Below are 18734 nucleotides of genomic sequence, written 5' to 3'. Positions count from 1 at the left end.
AGAACAGTGATTGCTGCAGACTAGTTATGCAATGGAGCCACTGGGGCACAGAGGGGTAAAGGCACAGCCAGCAGGAAATTAACAGGAAAGCCTTGGAAAATATTTTAATTCAGATGTAAGCACCAGAAATATTAACATGATCTCTAATCTTTCTTTTTATTCTCTTTACCCAGTAAATCCACATCTGTACAACTGGTTGAGTTTTTCTCAACTACTGTTCCTGCAAAGAAATCCACTGAAAGAAGGGTAAATTTTTCATGTCCACAAACTGAACCACTACTCTCCTGAAGATGTCCTGCATACTTCAAAGCATATCACATATCACTATGTATCTAAACTGAGGCAATTGAATCCTGCTGTTAGTTGACAGACCTTAAGAGTGATTCAGCTCTCGCCATGGCTGATACTTAAAGCTTGATGTTATTTGCCCATACACAGACATTTAAGAAACCTCAGGGTTAGAAGGACATCCATGCAATGCTGCCAGATATGAGAAGAGATGTAGGGAAAACTCTCACCCTTTTAGAGCAGCATCCAGAAGCCAGGTGAACATCCCAGGTCATCTCAAATGAGATATATATGTGGAAGCAACTGTATCCTGCCCAGGATGTCGACATGCTGAGGTCTAGCTCTGAACTAATTAATCTAAAATCCCTTTACAATCAATGAAAAGGAAGAGAATCATCAGATGATCTACTAACTATACATCTGATCCTAAAGAGGACCACTGAGTTAGGTGGCTCCAGGTTCCTATGAGGTCTTTGAGAGGTTTCTACAACACAGCATTGAAGTCTAGCTAACGTAGATTAGCTGGTAGGATATGAACCTGGGACCTCTGCATCATGTTCTCTCACTTGTCCAGCTCTGGGTTAGTGACAATCTACCTTCCCCTCACTGCCAATGCATTCACAGGATCTTACTAGGACTAAGGTTTAAATTATACTACCTGTAGGGGCTTCTCCGTGTTCAGGTACTAGATCAGCCAGGAAAGACTGAGATGGGCACCACTTCTGCCTGGGTTTGGACATCCCTTGGAAACCAAGCTGTGCAAAAATGGTGTCTTTTAGGAGAGACTAATGCATAACTCCTCTTATGTGAAATGTAAGAAGAATCTTTTTTTTTTTTTCTCTGACACATCCAAAGAACAGATGCAATCAAACAAGTTTTTAAATTAATACTCATCTGCATACACTATACTCTGGCAAAGAACACCACAAAACCACAGAACTGGTTCTGTCATCTGCAGGACTGTACAAGCACAGACAGGGAAGACAGAAAATGACTGGGGTTATGCAGGAGGGGGAAAAAAAAAACAAACAAACATAATTTCATAAGGGTCATGTGTTGCTATGCTACGCAGTTCCCTGTGTCATTTAATCCAGGATCGTACTAAAAGGAACCTCTTTTTCTTTGCTAGCTTTGCAGACTTTGTCTTCACCTAATCCCTCCCTGGTTTTCTCTTCACCATGTTCACCCTTTCCCAGCTGTTTCCACTCACTCAAGCAGTTTCCCAGTGACTTTACACCGAAGTTGAATGAAATTATTGCAGCTAGCAGTAAATTTGGCCAGTGACACAATTTAAGCATAGCAGAGGTTATCCATGATATCAGGCAGACTTTAGCAAATAGTTTTAACAAAAGAAATAAAACAGGAAAGGAGATTGCAGAAATGTCCAAATATTGTTTTTGCTATTTTTGAAACGGTCTTACAGCTTTTAATTTCAAGACGACATCTTTGTTTGAAAAGTTGTGTGTATTTTCAAAATGAATGAATAAACAATAAGAAAGCTAAATAAAAAGGTGTCATTTTTAGAAGTGAAATGTTTAGATGAATGAAAATGAGTTCAGCACTTTTTTGTGCATTTAAAAGAATCATCAGGGTCACAACATTTATTTCAGTCTGACCTAAAATTCTTCTCCTTGACAAATTTTCAGTAAATCCTCTAAACTGACAAATCTGTTCTTGCTGACTTTTAGTTACCTGCAGATTGATTATCCAGGCTGTGGGTTAACTTTACCAAGACTGCAGACAAAGACAAGGTAGCTCTGTCCATATACTCCCTAAAGCTCTGGGAGCACAGGGTGGGAATTTCAGAAGTAATGTCATCACCGTCTCCAGCATGTTGGGAAACATAATGCAAAAACACTGCCTAACCCAGTAAATGCTCACCTGTGCTCTTCCTTTATTCCTACACCATCCCTTCCTCCTACTCACCTGTCCCTAGATAGCAAAGATTTGACTTCATTCATATATCTTCGCTTTGCATTTTATGAAAATAGCATCATATTTCAAAGCTCAGCTGAATGCTTCTCTGTCCCCTCTGAGGCAGATCTCCTGCTATGTCCGCCCTGGTTTTGATTTGCCACTGTGTTAGACGGGTCTGCAAAGAATTTCTGTGATGAGTTTTGACATGCATGGCCATTACTGCTACTTCAAGAAACCCAGAGTGAGTTTCACAGTTCACTTTAGTCAGTAGGTGGTCGTGCCTCGAAACCTCTCTTTGTGACTTTGACATATAGACATATATGTACCCTATTTTGACATATAGGGTACAATATAGAAACCCAGGTAATGTATATAGCGTCTGTAAGGGGAGATGGAAGGGAACGGCTACCACATCACAGTTAGGTTTGAGACAGCATTGCAATAGTTATAGCTACCTGGGAGAGCACGTCCTATATTGGAAGGAGAGACATCAGAAAGGAACACGCCGTCCCCTATAACATTGGGATCAAACACCCTTGGCCACAGTGGAAAATGTGGCTTCTGAAATCCTTGGTAATTGGTTGGTCCTGGCTGGGTTTCATGCAGAAGCTTCCTGGGAACTGAAAGAGAAGAGTAAGAAAAGCACAGTTGTTAGAGCGAGTTATTTCAGCTGGTCAGGATGAGAATTATCACATTATGCTATGGGCTCAGCTGATACTTAATTATACTATGTGCAGACCAAACAGACACTCATTTACCACTTGATGAATGCTCTCCAAATGCCAGCACAGAGACATTCAATGGGAAAATGCTAGAAACTATAAAGTGAATAAGATATTGTTTACTTATAATTAAGGGTTGAGACTAGACAAAGGGTCAGATTCAAACAGCTTATTTAGACACCCATCTAAGGCACTGAAATGCCTGGTAAGCTGGTCTTTGGTCTCAGCCCTGAGGTTTGGAGTCCTCCAGCTGGACAGCCCCATTCCTACTATGGTGTAGGGTTGGGCAGGGAGCCCATAGCAAAGGGGAGGGACTGTCGGGTATGCCTGAATCCCTGCCTCTCCCCAGCCATCAGGTTGCTGGCTCAGAACTGCACAGCAGATATTTCTGTCCACTTTGGAATCCCAAAACCAACCTTTGGAAGATGCTATCCACAAAAATGCATAAAGCTTAAAACATCCACCACAGAATAAGAAACCCTGCCTATAAGAAATCCTCCCCACCCTGTGGGGTTGAAAATACTCCTCATTGGGCTTTAGGCATCAGCTAAGCTGGGAAGGACCCCTTCTCTATTCCTGCCACCCCGAGGAAGAGGGTGAAGGCTCAGCTAAACCCTTTGGCTTCATTTTTCATCCAATACACAGGTAAGGTAGGTTGATATGTCTACAAGAGCTGTGTCTGAGCATCTTTGGCCTTTACATTGAACCAAAGCATGCCTCAGTAAGACTATTTTCCCCTCCTCGATGTTGCAAGGCCAGCTCTTCAGCTGTACCTCCAAGCAAAGCAATCAAAGCCGGTGTGACTACACCAGTGTACACCCACTGAAAGTGAATCCACACCGTAAATTCACTGATCAAGCCCTGTGGAGACACTGAAGCATGTCACCTGTGGAGCTGAACCAGTTCTCTGCCTCAGCCGAGGCCAACGCCTGAGGCTATTTCCGATAAAAGCGCCTTTCCATACAAAGAGAAAAAACACATAGACGGGTCGTTCAGCTCAGAAATCAGAGAAGTAGAGAAATTAAGGACAAAATAAATAAATTTAAATTTCCAGAGGAGAAATATATGTTCTCCTCCACTGACTGTACTCTAATACATACATCAAAGCACCACTTTGTCCCTTCAGAGAGCCACGACTTTACTGTGTTAAAGACACAGACTGCTGAGAATGAGGTGCAAGTTCATTAGACCTACAGAAACCCCAAGGGAGGGCTGCTGCTGGGATGCTCAGCTCTCCTTCCTCCAAGTCTAATGGCCACCACCTCTCATGTCCCAAGCTGGCTGCCACCTCCTGGTGCCTCAGTTTCCCCACTGCTCTGTTGCAGATCATTCTCTCATCTACACTCTTCACAGGGGTGTGATGTAGCATAATTAAAGAAGTAAAGCACTTTGAGATCCTTGGCAAAGGCTCGGAGGAGGACTTGGAAAGCGTGCAGCCCTGGAACAGAAAGGAAATTCCTGCCTGCCCCCTGCAGCTAATCAGCTGCAAAGCTGGAGCATGAGATTTAATCGTGCCCACTAAATTTGCCTGCATAACTACAAATATTACTGGTGGGGGAAGCAATCCAACCGCCTTGTTTACATTGTGTTTGACTTACTGTCTTTGCTGAGGCAAAGAGAATTGTAACTATATTTACTGACTGACCTGTATGAGGCTGCCAAGATATCAGCATTGAAGTTCTCACATTATTAGTAGAGTCATGCTAGGTCAGGAAACAGACATAAAAAACCTACAGCTCCTGAATAGCAAAAAGCTGGCACAGCAGTTTCTAGTGAAACCAGAATTGGCAACTGTCTTCTGATGGGAAGGCAGCAAATGAAACATATCCCCTGCTAAGAACTAAACAGAAGCAAGGGGGATACCTGTGCCAGAGAAATATCAGAAAGTCTGGGGAGGAGGTGGGTAGAACAGAGACCATCCACACAGCCAGGGAGAATCACAATTCTGGGTGACTAATTTGAGACACCAAAGGGAAACCTGATATTCAGAGGGCTCAGCATCCTCCAGAAATAAAAAGAAAAAAAATATATTTTTTTTTGCTGCATCTCAGGCTGAGGACCTGAAAGGCATCTAAAGGACTCAAGTCAATATGCCCTTAAACACCCTTCTTCCAAATTGCAACCCAGGTAAGCTGTTGATATATGTCTGATGAAGAAAATGAGGCAAAAGAAACACAGAGACACATTTTTAGCATATTTTGAGCTAGTCTTTCACATTTCAGACTGCCTTTTAATCATAAACATCCATTTTCACCTCCCAGTATTCATGTCCATCTCTAGGGCAGAACACAGGCTGGGTGGAGCCATGTCTTTCTTTGAACAGGTGGCACCACCAGCTACTTCAAGCCAAACGGGAAAAAATAATAATAATAAATCTTCTCCTAAGCACACTTAGGAAATTGAACTACATCTTTTCTTTTGGCAGCTGTGCCACAGACACTATAAATGCTACCTGCAGGACCACAAGAAGAGAGAGAGTAAAACAAAGCATCATAAATCACACAGCAACAAGTCAGCGGCATCCCAAGGAAGGGTGGAGATGGAGATGTATTCGGAGGGATTCACTCACAAAGTGTCACAGCACCTTAATGGGCTATGGTTGTGCTTTCATCCTTTGGGGATGGCTGAGAACGTAAGGCATAAAGAATAACACCAAGTGGGCATTTGGTGTCTAAAAATGCAGGTGGCTATGTAGAGAGATTCCCAAAAGCAGGCAGACATTTAACATCTGTGATTAGCATGTGCTTTGGTACTTTTAAAAACCCTAGGCAGTTCTTGTCTTTATCTCAGCAACTAAACGCCTTTAAAGATCTGGAAGCAACTTAGTGCAAAACGGGCTGTCTACAGCAGATGAACTTAGGACTTTTTCATTTGAAGGTACCATTTTTCTCTGTGGACTCCATAAACATCTTGAGGACATTTTGCCAGGACAAGACTATCTTGGCAAAGAGTAAATAGAGTGACAGTACACGGCAAGTCTGTTCTTTTTCTAGTTTATACGACACTAAACCCATACACAGCTTAGATAGCTTGATTTAGAAAGTAAAATGGAAAGGCTTTTTCAAGTGCAAAACACCTCACAATTTCCAGTTAGCTTCTGTGTGGCAGCCAACTCCACAAGAAAGATTAAACATCTGGTTCCTTTGAAATACCCTCTTTAAATTCTCCAGAGAGGAGTACATCTGACATTAAGCATGGCATGAACTGAAGCAAGGTGTCAAGAAAAGTTATTTGTAATTAAACCCACCAGAAAAAAAGTACCTGGGATTTTAGTCTTATCTCAGCATTAAGCACAGAAATCCTGGCAGGGAAGGGCTGGCACCCAGCCTGCTCCATTCAATCAAGCAGAGAAGTTAACACAACTCAGTCAGCAGAACAAGTGAAATATGAGGACAAGTGGGAATGAAACAGGGCCCTCGATCAAAATGCTAACACGTCCAATAGTCAGGAGCCTTGCACCTTGAAATATGGATGAGAAATGAGTTGGGATGAGTTGGAAGAGGGGAGATGCTTGGGGGACTTCTGGGGATCTTCAGTCTTTCAAAGGGTAGCAATCAGCGTTGAGACGTGGGCATTTATCCAAATGATGAAATTCTCAGATAACGTGGCCCAGGCAGCTGAGTGGGGCTTACAATCTTTATATCATCCCTCTGTGTCTGTTTTAAAAGTAGTTCAGGCTCCTTGCTCCCACTGCTCCTACTGGAAGACTGCTCATCTGTCTGAATCAACATCGTGCTGGCAATAATTTATTCCAGTTCCCAAACCCAGACTTGCATTACCCATTTACGATGAATTAGTGGTACCAACCCCACAACACATCCTCACCACCACTGTCTGCCACCTTCCCCCTGCAGAAGCGGCAGCAAATGAAAATCAAAGCCAAAGCGTGCTCTGGCTGGTACAGCAGACCCATCAGACTTGAGTACAGGCAACTGGCAGGACAGCGTGAAGAGGCACGTGCTGCTGCTGCTGACAGCATCCTTATTTGTACATGGTGGAGCCTACTTCTGCTGGGATTTTCACACAAGCACTCTCTTGTGTGGCCAGGAAACAGAGTTGCTATGCCTACAAGCAGCAAAATTATGAATTGCAGTGCTAAGAGATGGAAAATGCCAGCCAACACCTCGCCTCTTTGTTAACCAAGATGGTTTGCTATATTTTGTCTACTATGTTGATCTGTCTAGTTTTAAACACTCCAGTTCTGGGGGTTCGGCTCCTTGCCACATGGGATTATTTCGAAGAGGAATATGGCTCTTTCTCAGGAACTCTACTCCAATATGCTGCTGAGTGTTTCAATTGAAGTGCATATATTATTCCCCTAAACAAAACATTTAACTGTTATAGCCCCAGATTTTGCAGATGGGGAACTGGCTTAGGGACAGTTTTGAAAGTGTTTAAATATCAAAATAATTTGTCCAATCTCATGGAAGGAATCTGTGCCAAAGAAAGGAAACTAATTCAAACTCCCTGTAGTCCAGCCTCACTTAAACTCTGATAATTTCATCATTTGGTGTTTCCTGATGTTTGATCTGGGCCTAAACACGTTTAAAGACTTCCACTCCCTGACCTCCATTATATACACAAGTCAGTCAACTGGAGGGGAGATCAGTGAAAGCTCACTCTTAAAAACATACAGACGGGGGCTTTGTCATTCTTCAGTCCTCCACTATATATTCACTTGTGCATTTCCAGTCCATGAGGTCAGTAAAATTAAAGCAGATCTGCAGGACCTTCAGCAAATCCTGCTGTGAATGACTGAAGCAGTGTGCAGTTTGAACAAAACGTGATTCCCTCACCAGTGAAAATTACAAGCAAACCTTTTATCCGGGCAGGTTGGGGCCAGGAACTGTTGACACTCAACATATTTATAAAATTAAAAAAAAAAAAAAATACTGTGAGTAAACACCCAGTACAAACCATTGTAGGTTTTTAGAGCTAGGAGCTCTAAGTGGTTGTTGTTTGAGACTTGAAAGTAAACAGCATCTGTCCAGAAATGGGATCATTCATGTTTCTGAACTTCTAAAATAAAGCAATTCTTTAGCACATATGTAAGGTACATGCCTCTCTAAAATTGCAGAACCGGAAGTGTTTTATGTGCTGTAAAACCTGAATTCACTACGCAATCAGTCAACAATTTATATTAAAATAGTGGATTTTGACTGCATCACAATATAATCACAGAGCAAAAAGGAAAATTCACATATATGAAAACACTCTGAGCCTGATGACAAAAGTAACACCGCTATGTAGAGTGGAACATGGGAATTGAAGATGCTAATTTGATCAACAAAATTAAATTAAGGCATAGCCTAACCCTCTGTCTCCTTCCCAAGGGTCTCAGGCATAGCCAAGGTGCAGGTTGAAATTTCTTCCAGCTGTCTGTGGCCACTTGTAGCCCATTCAAGTGTTAGCATCATGTGGCAAGAGTTTTCATTTTGTCATAGTCTCCTCTGTCACATCAGACATCCAAAGCTTACCTTTAAATCCTGCCCCATGATCAGACATTTCCCCTTCATCTGACAGGGGAACTGTTGCTTTTTGGTCAGGTATAACTATAATACTAGATGGGAGACCATCAGATCGCACAGTTCTCAAATGTCTCCATGAGTGGCTACATGGGCACTCCCATAAGACAGGCTGAGTGCACTGGACGTCAGCTCCATGCCTTGGCTGCAAAGCCATATTATACCTTTGGGCAGCCTATATCACATTTAAAGTATGGTACAGTTTACACAAAAAGTGTAAAGTGACACAGGAGACAGCAGGAGATGTGAAGGGTGCTTTGTGCAACAGAACATACGCCTAAAAGTTGGAATTTGATCAACACATTGCCATGTAAAACCCTCAGTCCCCTTCCCCCCCCCCCCCCCGAAAAAAAAAAAAAAAAAAAAAAAAAAAAAGAGAAAAAAAATAAAAAAGCAGATATTTATCAAACATAAGTACTCAGGACCTTTCCCTCTCCTTCATTCACTTTAAAAAGGGAGATTTTTCAGCCAGCACTGGTATGGGCTGTAATCCTGAAACTGAATGCAACATCCCAGAGAAAGAGAGAGTTACTCAGCCTACTGCAGGCATGCTCTCTGAGCACGGTGGTTCCAAACCACCAATAACAAGGAAATGACTCATGCCAATTACAGTAAGTCCACTTCCAAGCACCACGTGGAAATCAAGTGAGACTGTCTTGGAAAATAGCCCTGCCATAACCAACCCACACACACCTCTCTGAGCCCAAAGCCTGCACCAGGGCCCTCCTCCCCTGCCCCTCCCCTCAGACACTGCCCAAAGCAGAAATCCATGTCTGTTCTAGTGATTTTGGGGCTGGTGAGAAACGGTACAAGCTGGGATGCCTGGCACAGCTCATATAAACCTTTGGAGATCTCTGCCAAGACCACTCCTGAGGCAGCCCAGTCACTTTGCTCTTTGCTGCATCTTCTGACAGCAGCTCACTACAGAAAGGTTGTGCAATAATGGTATAAATACAAGGCAGACAACCTCTTATCTTGTTTGCTTTCTACAGAAAAGACGTTCATCCTTTTCTCACGAAGCTGAGATCAGAGAAGTGACTTCAGAAGTGAAAGCATTTCTGCTCCAGAAAACAAAGCCCCCACAAAAAAAAATCTCTCTATCTCATCGTTTCTCCCAGTGGATTCTCCTGCAGTCAGCTGGGACTGTGATGTGTCTGTGATGTATGTGAGAGGTTTTAGGAGATTAGTGTACCACAGGGCACATCTGACTGAGGCTCTTCATGGCGTAGAGACATGCACAGGCACTGCTCCCTCCAGGTTTCTCCCTTCTCTTGCACATGACTTGCAAGACACCTCTCCCCCTGTTTTCTCCTATTTCCAGAAATGCAATAATCTTATCAAAAGAACTAGTTCACCTCATTTGGGCATTCAACATATGTGTGCCCTAAAGAAGTCCTCCTTAAAGAAGCTACATTCCTAAGTTCTCTGTATAGTCACAACAGTGAAAGGTGGGTGCCTTGAAACCCTCCAGGGGAGATTCTGTCTACTTAAATTTAGGAGCCTAATTAGGGGTAGTTAATGAATCATAATGTTACCTGTGGATTTATTCTCCTGGGTGTATCTAAGTTAAAATCTTACAAACTGCTTCACATCTTTTACTCAGATATTTTTCTTCTATCTTGAACTTTTCAAATCAGGATTTGAAGCTACAAACACCTTAATTTCTAGCCAATGATGCATGTGCTTGATCTATCCACAGGCACTTTTCCTTCTGCTTTCATAGTCATGAAAGTTAGTTGTTCTTCTTTCATCATCTTAAATGTAATAACAGAATACGAAGCATCTATTGCCAGGAACTCATAAATCTCTTGCTTGATGTGGCTTTTTGTCTCCAAAGGGCACAGTGGAAAGCATCGCATGCACCAGGCTGCTCCCTACATGTTCTATTTGGAGAGAAAAATGGATCAAAAGGAAGAAAGCCTTGTAAGAGATATCTGCAGATACAAAGAGCTACTTTCATCTGGTAGATTTCTGCTTGCTGCTGAAGTCAGTAGAGTTCTGCATTTTCACTAGATAATACGTCTTTAGGAGGACAAGACTCAAGCTGAGACTTGTCCAAATTCCACTGTATTCAGCTACACCCCCCATAGGACCTTCTGCCAGGTGTAGCTGTAAGACCTCTCTGGCGGTCCAGCTGCATCAAATCTCCACCAGACCCAGAGGAGACCACAACAGCAACTTTACACTCTGAAGCAGCAGCTGTATATTTTAGGGAAAATCAAACTCAACGTCACCTCCAGCAACTACTGCTAGAAGCATGGGGTACCTACCATCAGCAAGGTCACTGTGGGAACAGAAGACTGGCTCAGCACTCACATATGGAGGCAACCCTGCAGAATTAGGCAATCTTCTCCTTATTTACGTGCCAAGCACATTCAGAATCTGGCCATTCAATTATGTACCCTTAATTCCACAAATGACAGCATTCTTCTGGCTTTCTCTGTTCTCCCATTTGAACTGCATCTAGCACATGCTTGCACTGATACTTTGCAAACTAGCCTGCTCATGTATGGATTTCTTATGTTTTATAGAGAATACCAGTCAGTTGGTCTCTTCAGAGGATAATTTTATTACAGACTGTAGTTTTATGCAATGATGTAAGTAAATCCACTCCACTTTGGATCACGGTGATGCTAAATTTCAAATTTTGACAAATTTCTTTTTTTTTTTCTTTATATAGATTCATAAAATATCCTGGGTTGGAAGGGACCCACAAGGATCATGGAGTCCAACTCCTGGCTCCACACAGGACCACCCAAAACCGTATGTCTGAGAGCATTATCCAAACACTTCTTGAACTCCTGCAGCTCGGTGCTGTGACCACTGCCCTGGGGAGCCTGTCCCAGTGCCCGACCACCTCTGGGTGCAGAACCTTTCCCTAACCCCCAGCCTGACCCTGCCCTGCCCAGCTCCATGCCGTCCCCTCGGGTCCTGTCGCTGTCCCCAGAGAGCAGAGCTCAGCGCCTGCCCCTCCGCTCCCCTCATGAGGGAGCTGCAGGCCACCACGAGGCTTCCCCTCAGCCTGCTCTGCTCTGGGCTGAGCAAACCAAGGGACCTCAGCCACTCCTCATACACCTTCCCGTCTAGACCTTTCACTGTCTTTATAGCCCTCCTTTGGACGCTCTCTAATAGTTTTATGTCCTTCTTAAATTGTGGTGCCCAAAACTGCGCATAGTGTTTGAGATGAGGCCGCACCAGTGCAGAGCAGAACAGAACAATCCCTTCCCTCAACCAGCCAGCAATGCCATGCCTGATGTACCCAGGGTACAGCTGGCCCTTTTAGCTACCAGGTCACACTGCTGGCTCAGGTCCAACTTGTTGTCAACCAGAACCCCAGATCCGTTTTGGCAGGGCTGCTGTCCAGCCTCTCATCCCCAAATCTGTACATACAGCCAGGGCTGCCCCATCCCAGCTGCAGAATCCACCACTTGCACTTGTTAAAATTCATGCAGATGGTGACTGCCAAGCCCTCTAATTCAGCAAGATCTGTCTGCAAGGCCTCTCTACCCTCAGGGGAGTCAACAGCTCCAATTTAGTGTCACCCACAAACTACCTCAGCACACCTTCAAGGCCTGCCTCCAAGTCATTAATGAAAACATCAAAGAGAACTGTCCCTAAAATGGAGCCCTGCAGAACCTCACTAGGGACTAGTTATCATCATGCTCAGTCATTTTAAACAATCTTTTAATACTGTATGAAAGACTTTACTATTGTAAATTACTTTTATAGTACAGAACCATTGTCTTTGGCTTATTTAGGCTTTGGCCTTGGCAGAAAAGTCTTTTGTGCAGCATATCTATTTTTCAGGAAAATATGTGACACAATGTGTGGCTCACAGAAGGACGCTGACAGAAGCATTGTGTGTTCAAGTGTGGCTGATTCAGAGCCAGGGCGTTGTTCATGTGAAGAACTGCTTGCCAGTGGTGGAGGAGAGTCTCCGTGCTCAGGATGCCAACACATACACAAGTGGTTGCAGCTCAGCAGGTTTCCAGGAACCAAGGATACAAGGATATCCAAGATAAAGTAAGGGGAATGGCATGGAGTAAAGGAATAGAGGCCCTGAAACAGTCTAGAGCTGATGAAAAGCCATTCCAGCCTCCACCAGGAACACAAGGAAGGCAGGGAAGCAGGAGTCAAAGAAGAAAAGGTACCAGGGATAGTAAGGACATCCACAGCTACACTGGCCTACCCCAAAGAAAGTGTAAGAAGCCTCATGCTTCAGCACCTGAGCCAATCACTAGCCTGATACAATCCAACCATTAAATTCCAAGAGTTAGGAGTATAACTTCTCCTCTGAGTCTACTCAATGAGATGGACATTTAGGGAATTGTCTGTGCCCATCTCTTATGCAGCATTACCCATCCTGTAATCCACCTAGACCTGTAAGGCATCAGAGAAATGATACAGAAAAGAACTAATTAAGAAACAAAACAAAACAGAACAAACCAAAACAAACAACAACAACAAACCCTAAGCAAACAACAACAAAATACCCAACCAGCATTTCCCCAGACATTCCCACATGGTTTGTCTCCGTGTCTGCTGGCAGGCATAGGCAGGAGATGCTTCCCATTTGTTCCTCTTGTCTAATTAAAAATGTTTGTAATTACAGCAGTAAAGCTATGCTCTAAAAAAATATTTTCTTTTTAACTAAGCACTACTTACCCAACAGTGTGTGCTAGTTCTTTATCATGTCATCAGCTTTTTTTCCCAGTAATCAAACAACAGAGAACTACACAATGGGCTGGATTATTTTTTTTTTTTCCAGAAAGATAGCAGAGCCTTGATAACAAGGGCTGAGAAATGTCCAGCGAGCAGCTGGTAACCTCTGCCGTTAAAGGCAATGACTTTGTCTGGTCAGATGTCTGATTCAGTGTGACAGTTCTCAGGATCCCACAGGATGCCCAGGCTGGAAACCTTGCACAAGGAAAGCTTAGCAAGAGCATTGGAATAAGGATTAAAAGTGAACAAAACCTTATAAAGTGGCTACAGTGCTATATGCCCTTCAGTTATACACAGATTAATGTAAATTAATATTTATTGAACCAAAGTACAATGCAGTTTAAGATACAGAGCATGATGCAGCTTCTGTTGTACAGGACTTGGCTTATGAGAGAAGCCAGACTACAATAACAAACTTGAAATCCAAAGATCTTTGAACAAAGTGGCAAAACTGTTTTTAATATAAATCCTCCTATTTGTATGGTTATAACCTGTGAGACATCCTCCTCTGGGGATGAGACTTCCTGAGCCCAGTGAAAAGTTTGAGGATAAACCCTACAGATGTTTTTGAATTATGAGAGTATTAAACCTCCTCTGTTTTTTTCAATAAGTACATTTAAGTTGCAGAGCCTCTCTAACACACACCATTGGCCTTAAGTTATCTGGCTTGTAGACTGTGAAAAGTTCTTTGTGTGTTTTTTGTATTTTTTTTTCCTGGTAGAAAAACACGTAGCATGCATCATCTTGCTTCCATGCATATCCTGAGGGAGCAGTAAGGACTATGAGCTTGAGCGTTACTACAGTTGCTACTGCAAGTAACTGCCAGTTCTCTGGAACAGCAAATTATAGTCACTTTCTTGCCACCACATAAAAGCAGACACACACCATGGAAAACAATGTCAGGGTTTTGTTTTAGCATAGCGAGGATGTCACTAAGCACCTACCCTATGCTCTTATGCAACTTGCCCTGCAGTTACTTCCACCAAGCACAATCTGCGAGCACGGGAAAAAACTGTGGGAATATGCAGCGCTGGATGGTTGTGGCAGCTTTCCAGTACTTAATAATGATTTTTTAAAAGAACTTGAGGTTTCAAAAGCTAAATGTTTGTTTCTATTAGGCTTTATGAAATGTTCAGTGACGACAGTATTTCGAGCACTCTACTGTGTGCTTTTCTACCCTTCACAAAAGTAACTAAGATTCATTTACATGGAAGTCTCTTTCTCAGATGATACCTGGACTTGCTCCACCTAGTTGAAGGCACTTACTAAGATGGGATGGGTGATTAATTTACTCCTCCATCAACTATACAGGTAAGCTGATTGGTCTCCCAGTTTAACCACTTTAGTTAAATACCAGTATTAGTGCGATTAAAGCTTTGCAAGACTGAGCTGCAAGTACAAAAGTTATAAACATATGTATATATATACACCTATATAGAGATATTGATGTGGAAGACATCACTGGAGAAAAGACTTATCTCATTTATTCCATTGTTAATTGAGCTAAATAATGCTGAATTGAATCTTACCCGCCAATAAATGGAAAAATTATTTCAGGACTATTTGGGACTCCCTTGACACCTCTTGAAGAGAATAGCAGGTCTGACACATCCCAGCTACTCATAATACTTGATTCACTGGAAAATCTTTACCACGTTGCCACCCTAGCCAAGCCCCAGCGCAGTCATTCTGGGAAGGTCAGCAACACTGCTTTTTTTATTGGCCATTGCCAAGCATGGTCCAGTTTCTGCCTATTTGGGTAGCAAGGCCTGTTAATTGCCATCTCTCCTACTTCACCTTTCAAAATGACTGAATTCAATCCATTTAAAAGAGCAAATGGAGATGTATCTTCATCTGCTACATGTATGTGTTTAAAAGTGCTTCTTATTACATAGGAAATTACATATTCCCTAGGAAATACAGATTGCTAACTCACAGCCAAAGATCTATAGGGCCTCTAGTACACACTCCATGATGTGGTACCTTTATTTTCAAGCTTTCTTTAGGGGACTCTTAAAATCTTTTTAAGACTTTAACACATACCTTTGCTGCTAGTAACTTGAACTCAATGCAGACCCTTTATCTGGCATGCACTCAATTTAAGTTGCCACTTCTTTCAAGAGGAATATAATGCTCTGTATTGCACAGTGTATTTGTTCCCTCTACTGGCTATCTTGAGCCCACCAACCCTGATACCTTATCATCAGATGAAAGGATTAATCGAACACAAAGAGCCTGTGAGCATCTTTAACTAACTAAACCTTTAACAAGCACATTTCAGGAGGTGGTATAGACAGGGATGGTTTACGAGACCATATAAATAGCAAAGAAACTCATATAGTCCATCAAAATATTTCTGTTCCATGCTGGGATGACTGTGGTTTATACCAACAGAGAGTCTGCCCTTCTCTCTAAAGACACGTTGCAGGATTCACTCGGTGCACAAATAAAAGTGGCAGGTCCTCCAAACGAAAATGAATCCTTATCATTTCAACTGCATGGGATAAAATCTACCTCACAACCTGCTCAGGATATAGTGACAAGCTGTTATTAATTGCAGTTCCAGTAACCATCCACGTTACTTCAAATCTGAAGTATCCACCTTAATTACCCTAATGCTAATAACTGGTTGGGATCATAACAGTTGTAGGAGAAAAATACTTGTTAACTTGTTGACTGCCAGATACAGACTGCTGATAGGAGATTTATCCGATATTAAAGTATTAAAACTGACCTCAGCCTGGCAGGAGAGGGCTGTGATTCATGCCCATGACTCCTAGGCAGTGTGGGAATGCAAACAAATAATTGAACAAAGATGAAAGCATTAGATGTTTCACTGGAATAAGGCAAGAGACTCCCCTCTGGTTTACTTTCTGGTAAAACTCCTTCCTAGCTTTCTCCTAGTTGAGCAAGAACTTCAGCAAATCCAATATAGAATTCTGTTATGTTGCTACCTTGTTTACTCCTGTACCATCCCATTAAAATTATTGCTCTGGTGGAGGGTGAGAATTGGCCCAGTATTCTGCTTAGTCTGAGCTTTCTGTCTTTGAGTTGCTTCAGACTTTTCTCTGTGAAAAAATGGAGAACCTATCTGAAACGCAATCTGTATTTAAAAAAATAATCTTGCATAAAAACTATTTTCTTCACCCTTGAGCAAATAATTCACTTCCAATTACATCCCAGGTAATGGAAAGTCTAAGACAAATAGAGTTCAAAGTCGGGCACGTTGTGAAAGAGGCACGCTCTAATTAAAAACACAGCGTGTAGAAGAAATGCTATCTTTGTGCTTGTACAACAGTTGGTGCAAAGAACTGCCTTCACAATTTCCCAAGAGCAGCATAGGCTTTGGAGGCACCTAAGTACTGCTTTGATGCCAAGTTTCACAGAGCTGGAAATCAAAAACTATCATCAGTCTAGTCTCCATATAACTGGCTGACAAAACAGATGAAACAGCTATAGCATTATTCAAACTCAGGCATTTAATGAAACGTATCAGTGGTAACTCTGAAATATCATCCATAGAATGCCTCTTTCAAGTGGAATCACAGTAGTTTGCATATCAGGATCTTGCAACACTCCTGATGCATTTCTTACCACACTGTAAATCTACTCTCCCAGGACTGGTGCTTGCTGTGCACTGAGACAAGGGCTTCCCTTAAATTTCATATCTCTGCTGATCATCTTCAAAAGGAGAAAGGATTTTTTTTTTTCTCAACAGGGGTCTGATGTTGTCTAAAGGTTTCTTTTGTTTACTTTCTTCTGAAAGGTCGGAGACTAAATATACAACATCCACAGCTATCTGCAGGCAATGAACACCTGGCCACAGAGGAAGAGGGAAGCTGTGATCTGGAGACAGATCGAAGCGTAGGAGGAATGACCTTAGCATCATTGGCAGGTCCTGACCTTCATGCAAAGGTACCCAAAGTGATGAAGAAACCCAGGAAGGGAAATGCGTGTGGTCCTTCAAGTGTTCTGTTTAGAGCCATGAAGATTTTCTGATAGATAAAATAAAGATCAACTGATTTTTGGAACCATTAAAAAAGACACAAAGAGCATTGGGCTTTGTTTACATGTTATGGAAGAAGTAAACTGTGGTTGCAGTGATGCTAGGAAATTAAACACACCATTTACCTGGTACATCCTGACAACTTTTGTGCGCTCTTAGCACTCAAAAGAGTGGCTCCATCCAAAATGCCCACTGGGAACAGCATATAGTCCATGCTAACTTCTAAGCTGTGTCAGGAATGGGCAACAAACACCAAATACTGCACCTGAAACTAAGCAAGACCATTCATTGAGTTCCAGTGGCAAGAGCTCCTGGGCTTTGGCACGATTCTGTTCATCAGTACAAACCTCATTAACTCCAGAGGTCAAACACAGCAGACTAAGCAGCTGGGCTAGTTTGGGAGGTCAGTACTGTTCCTCAGGACTCAAAGCACCTGGGACATGGACTCACAGGTCCATAGCATTATAACAGACATGAAGTTGGTGACCTGGAGATGTGTCAGGCCAAGAGAGGAGCTGGATCTGCTGTCTGTCCCCGGTGAAGGGACCTGGGACAGCCCTGCAGGACAGTAGCCAGACCCAGGGCCGTGACATATACTCAGCTCGGGGATGTTACCAGCTATGCATGGTACGAATGGACAGCCCTTTAGAAACACTAGAAGGAGCAAAATGCTCCATGGGGAAAAACAGTTGAAAATATTCACTTGGCCTCCCTGACCTGTCCCTGCTCATGTGTTCCAGGCATGTTTGTAACACAAAAAAGAAAAAAAAAACCTCTTGTATACAGAGCTACCTGTCTCTAGTAGACCATCTGTGATGCACCATCTGCCCCCATGGAACTATACTCATCCCCTCAACTTGTCAGGGCAACACATACAGCAGCACTCAGCCTCCACCATAAAAGAGAATGAACTCAGTTGGCCCTAGCTAAACACTCTTATCAAAGTAATTTATTAGCACAGCGTAGAGCTGCTACTGCCCAGAAACAGGAAGGAAACATATTACCGTATCTTTCCCTAATACTCCTCCTTTCCCTTTAAACACAAAGAACAAAAAGGTTGTGTTAGGGAGTCCAGCAGGCTCCTGTGATTGTGCAAGGATGTTATACTGGGCACTTCATCCATCAAAGAGACCGGCAGGGTTCAGGGGAGAGATGGTAAGATAAAATAGTCTCCTGGGTCAAATTCAAGCCATAAATGTTGCTCCTTTTTATGTCAAAGGGAAGTCTTTGACTTTTAATCTTTCCATATTTCAATTAAATGATGCAAATGACAGAGCTAAAATAGATGATAGATGTGCAGCGAACCTCCCCCATGTTTTTGGGTTCCTAAGATTTCTCTCTTAAATACCATTACAACCACTGTGTAAAGTTACAGTGGAATTTAGTCTTAAGCCACACTTGTATCAATCATTTGATTTAATGAGCTATTCAAGGGCTGTTTCCCATCGGTGCCCCTCTCCAGTTGTGGCTGTGCTAGAGCTAACAGCACAGATGTAAGACAGCTTTCTATGTGGAAACTCCCATATTCCATCCACGTACATTTAAGCAAGGCTT

At 42.6% G+C, this 18734-nt stretch overlaps 1 protein-coding gene across 2 annotated transcripts in view; it reads right to left on the bottom strand.

Moving 5' to 3' along the window:
* EVA1A (eva-1 homolog A, regulator of programmed cell death) overlaps nt 1-18734 on the bottom strand; it is a 200923-nt gene that overhangs the window by 9381 nt on the left and 172808 nt on the right. For both annotated transcript variants that reach the window (XM_084283590.1, XM_084283591.1), the window contains exon 6: nt 2661-2825. In XM_084283590.1, coding sequence (XP_084139716.1) covers nt 2661-2825 — 165 coding nt within the window. The remainder of the gene's footprint in view (nt 1-2660; nt 2826-18734) is intronic.

Source organism: Netta rufina (genome assembly GCF_964035555.1).
Source record: "Netta rufina genome assembly, chromosome: 3".
In the NCBI taxonomy this organism is placed as follows: Eukaryota; Metazoa; Chordata; class Aves; order Anseriformes; family Anatidae; genus Netta; species Netta rufina.
Note: the sequence above shows the minus strand (reverse complement) of the source record. Positions and strands in the feature narration are given on the sequence as shown.